Here is a 4,891-nt window from a genome sequence, read left to right on the forward strand (position 1 = left end):
TTGCAGAACAGACCCAAAGGATTAAGCCAAGTCGAAAACCACCCATTTTGCAGAACAAACACAAGACAAGAGAGAGTGAGGCAGAAGACTGGTATATTTTCTATTTACAATGCTGTTCTTGTTTTTATCATCATTGTCCTTTTGTTATTCTTATTCTGATTTTTTGTTTCCGTCACTGTGGTGTAACATTCTCTTTTCTGTTCTGGGTCAATTCTTCTTTCTTAATTTATTGCTTTTTTACACTATACTAACTTCTTGTAGATTGTTTTAATTCATTATCATTTTATCGAACAGTTTAAAGTGTTTGGTTTGCGTGAAACATCTGAAAAAGAACGTAAATAGTGCCCGTTTGGTTCACTGACTCGAACCCATGATTCTCTTTCACAAAAATTTTGAATATAAAAAGTCCTGCCAACAATAGATTCTCTCACAAAATTTGAATTCATGTTCAAAATCACTTACTTGAATGCACGAACTCGTTTGCAAATAATGTGTGTGTATATGTATGCTCTATGGAAGGAGATGGTTTGGCAGTTAGTTTAGATTCTAAATAGCACTAGAGGGGAGTTTTGAAAGATGACAATAAGAGAAGGTTTTTTTTTTTTTTTTTTTTAAACAGTTGAGTGTTATAAGTCTGTGTCATCATTGTTTTAGTGGTTGAAAACTTATATTGAATTAACCGCAGAAATTTGAAGTGTATGGCATGAGTTTTGAAACTGGTGACGTGCTAACACAGACAAATCATCATACACTAGGTGGAGTTTTCGGTTGTTATCGACCCCCGTAATAGGTCCCTAACATTGGTTTTGCATTTCAAGATCATTTGCGTTTTCTTTTTGATATACCGTGTATGTTGGAGCCTCTAAGGACTTTTAATACTTCCATGACAAGGTAACTGAAAATCTAGAGACTGATGTACTATAACATAACACCAATGGAGTTACGAGTCACCCATCTACTGAATTTGGGATTATAATCGGAGAATAGGCTGGGGACAGGATTCAGTATCAGGTTTCCATTGTGTTAAATCTGCTGAATTTTTAAGCTGCTGATTTTCTGAGCTTATATTGCTGCTAACGGAAATGATATTAGAAATAATATGTCAGCCGTCTTTTACTGATTATTGATACCTCTGCATTGAAAATCATTGATCTGTTTTAACACTGGGTGATACAGGTTAGGTCAAGAATTGCTTCTTTGCACAAGATTGGATAAACATAAGCACCTTAAGCTATGCTAGCATGTTAGTTAATTAGATAGGTGGATAGTTGACTAGGTGGTTAGTGATTTTGGAGTTTTTGATAGGGTACTTTGACATTCATGATCTACTATTAATAATATAACACAATAGATACACACAATTATGTTTGTCAAGGGAGTGGAGGTTGGGTTTTTTGTACTTAGTTCATAGAAATGGAGGTGACATCAGTTATCAAGTTACTTTACCTTTTTGGTAGTTTTCCAGTTCGTGGGAGACTGCAAATGTCTCTCATCCAAAACTTTTGTGATACAAATCTCTTGGAGATGGATGTCTCCTCTTTTCTGATTACCATTTTTCTGCCTTATGACATTAATTCTCTCATATCATCCAGATAAAAAAATGAATAAATAAAAAAGAAATTGGTAACTCACCAGAGATGCAGAGTATTGCTGTTGAAATTAGTGCTTGTGTCAAAAAAATAAAAATAAAAAACTCTCGTCGTGGTTGATGATCCATATTTTTTTTACCTTTTCTTGTACATGCGCGCACACGTGTGTTTGTTAGGGTTTGTTTGGTATGGAGGTTCTCAAGGTTTGAACTGTGGTTTAGGTTCAAACCAGTGTTTGTTTGTAAAAAGTAAAAAGTGGTTTGAACCCAGTTCAACAAAACCAGCATTTGGTTTTAAAAGAAAAGATTCAAAGTTTGAACACTAATGTGATGTTTTAACCATTCTAAACCCCAAAATATAAAACTACCACTCCCCTTGGTTTTGACTGGTTTGATCCACAGGTTCAAACCACACATAGTTCAAACCACACATAGTTCAAACCCAAAGATTCATGGTTTGAACACCAAGTTCAAACCTTACAATTCAAAACCCACATGGTTCAAACCCAAAGATTCATGGTTTGAACCCTCATTCCAAACTGACCCTTAATTTGGTAATTTTGGTTAATGCTATAACGTCTCGCTCATCTTTGATCCTAGGTCATAATGATTATAAAAGGGTTGTTCAGAAGATATGAAAGATGGAACCCTGTGCATCCGACATATGGAGCGTTTTCGGGTATGGGGATAGGGATTGGTTGTGGAGTTGGATGGGGTCCCGGTTTTGGCCCTGATGTGATCGGTTACGTTGGAGCTGGCTGTGGTGTTGGATTTAGTGTGGGCTTCACTCTAGCTGGTTTTGGTGTTGGTCTTCCTGCAAATTATCTCTTTGCAGTTCCTTACAATGGTAGAGAATTTTGTTGCCCTCTTTTCAGTTAGCTATATGATTTGCGTGGTGATTTGAAAGTTAGGAAGATTTTCCATGTTTAACATGATTAGATAGTGAGCATTGTATTCTTGTTCTTTAGGAATTTTGGATCCTTGCCTTTCCTTTTCCAAGCAATGTTCATATTCAGTAGTCTTGAATGCCCGAATCTGATGTAGTATTTTACAGCCTTTATGGCAGCAAGAAGTGGTGCACTGGACATTGCGAAATCGAATGGTTTCTTTTCCTCAAAGAATGTTGCTAGAGATGGCTGGACTATAACTGTACCTCACATCTCAGATCTGCAAAGAGAAGCTAGTGGAAGATTGACTAGTTTTAAGCAAAAATTGCTCTTGGAAGAAGGATTAAATTCATTTGATGTGAAGAGCTTGCTGCCTCTCCACAGTAAATCTGTTTGGGCAAGTTTAAGGGAATTTCACAAAAACTTTTTCAAGGGTGACAAAGGTATGCTGAGTTGAACTACTTATTGTCTGGTCTCTAGAACAACTGTTACTAGTTGAACTTGTGTGGTATTTTCTATGATTTATATTCTTGTGTGCCTATAATGTTTTTCCGGTTATTTGCTTCTACATTTGATTAGAGCAGGACACCCTTTGGATCAGATTGTATATATAAATGGTTATAAAGCCTTAGAACTTAGAGTTTGTGTTCTTAAAGGCTAGATTATGGACATGAGCGGAATAAAGAGTAAAGTGGCTCGGCTTGTAGCCGAATTATGGTATGAGACTGGAGGAAAATGGTGATGGAAACTAAAAGAAGGTTTTGAAGATTGGTAGCTAATAAGAGCTGTTTTAAGGACGATAATCAAGAAAGTTGGGTATTTCGGTCAAAAATGAGAAAGTTAAGAAAGTCAAGTGTTATGTGGTATAATGTTTTTGGTTAAAAACATGTAATTCTTCTAGCATTATTTGAGCCCAAATATTGGCTCAAGTCAGGGAACCTTTGGTACCTCAAATTTTTCCTTTCTTTCCCATGATCTTGTTTTCCTTTAGGCTGACTTCAAGCTATTCAATCTTGTGCTTTAGTTCACGCCTTGCCACATTTTTTTCCTCCTATGGATTGGCTTGAAACTGCTAACTGAAATATTCAAACATCTTTGCAAATCACAACCCGTAAAAGACATCGCAGCATGATGCTATTGCGGAGAGGCTTCCTTAGGTGGCAGGTTTTGGGTTTCTATGGAAAGTCAATTTATTTCCACAAGCAATAAACATGACTTTTTTAAAGTGTAGCCATGATTTACTTCTTCTTCTGTCTTTATGAAACTATGGGAAACGATATGTAAACAATGGCATTAAGGCAAAGTGAGACATAGTGGGGAGCAGTTAGAATAAAAGTTTTTGGATCAGTCTCAAGAATATTTACGTTACACCATACTCTTACTGTAACTAGAGTACCAAAGATTTGACAAAATTGTTTGTTTATGGAAATAATGATGATTCGATGCCTTTTTCTTGATATGGTTTCTATCCGATTAGTACTTCACTATTTATACCTGTCTCTATCCAATTCATGCTTTATAAGAATACATTTTGTAATGAAAAATGCTTTGGAGCGTGCATCACACAAAGGTGGCTCCAATTAGGCTAGATACCACTTATGAAGCCTAGTTATTCATACATACCACTTTTTAAGTGTAAATTATGCTCAAATCTTTCCACGGAAGCGGGTATATTGAAAGATGCTCTCTCTAAAAGCGGTACTCCTCTAATTCAACCCATATGCTTATGTCTGCAGCCCACCCCTATGAGTTGCAAGAGCCCAATTGCAATGCTCTTTTGTAATTTCAATTACCTACTTCCGTTTTCACTTTATTTGATCTGCTAACGAAACATAACAAACTAATAAGATGAATCTCCAACACTTGCAGGTTCCGAAGATTAGCACTGTTCGAAGGCGTTCTTATTTATTTGGTGAATATATGGTGAGATCTGTGAACATATTCTCATACGTTTCTCATTCTAAAGGAAAATTTTGTTTACTGCAAAAGATTTCGTATTGTTGGCCTATTATAATGATTATACTTTAGCAACCAGAGATAATTCGATGTAACAACCAGAGAGAAACTCCTAATTTTATAGCATGTTTAAAGTTCTGGAAAGGCAAATGTTTAATGCCAAATATAAGTGTCTTGTTTAAATCTGTGTAAAGTCCTGATATAGATTAAACGCCACAAAAATCTCTTGCCTTCATTTTTTGTTGAAAACATAGCAATAGCCTTGTAAGGCTATAACGTAACATGTTATCTCTTTTCTTATTATATATATGCAAAAATCTCTCCTAGTTGCTTAATAAATTGCTGTGAGCAGATTTAGATTCAGGGTTTGTGTTAATATGATCCAAATTCAGGCAACAAATACATGTTTTGTGTATTGCGTTGATATGATCCAAATTTCAGAATTCCCAAATTCCAACTA

General features: G+C 35.7%; 1 protein-coding gene across 1 annotated transcript; it reads left to right on the plus strand.

The window, feature by feature from the left end:
* Positions 1-4,640, plus strand: LOC112094282 (cadmium-induced protein AS8). The gene is made up of 4 exons (XM_024174821.1): positions 1-91; positions 2,189-2,435; positions 2,643-2,918; positions 4,345-4,640. Exons 2-4 carry the CDS (start codon positions 2,195-2,197, stop codon positions 4,356-4,358), a joined length of 531 nt encoding a protein of 176 aa, XP_024030589.1. The 5' UTR covers positions 1-91; positions 2,189-2,194; the 3' UTR covers positions 4,359-4,640.
* The last annotated feature ends 251 nt before the right edge of the window (positions 4,641-4,891 follow it).

Source organism: Morus notabilis, unplaced genomic scaffold, assembly GCF_000414095.1.
Source record: "Morus notabilis unplaced genomic scaffold, ASM41409v2 Scaffold15, whole genome shotgun sequence".
Lineage (NCBI taxonomy): Eukaryota > Viridiplantae > Streptophyta > Magnoliopsida > Rosales > Moraceae > Morus > Morus notabilis.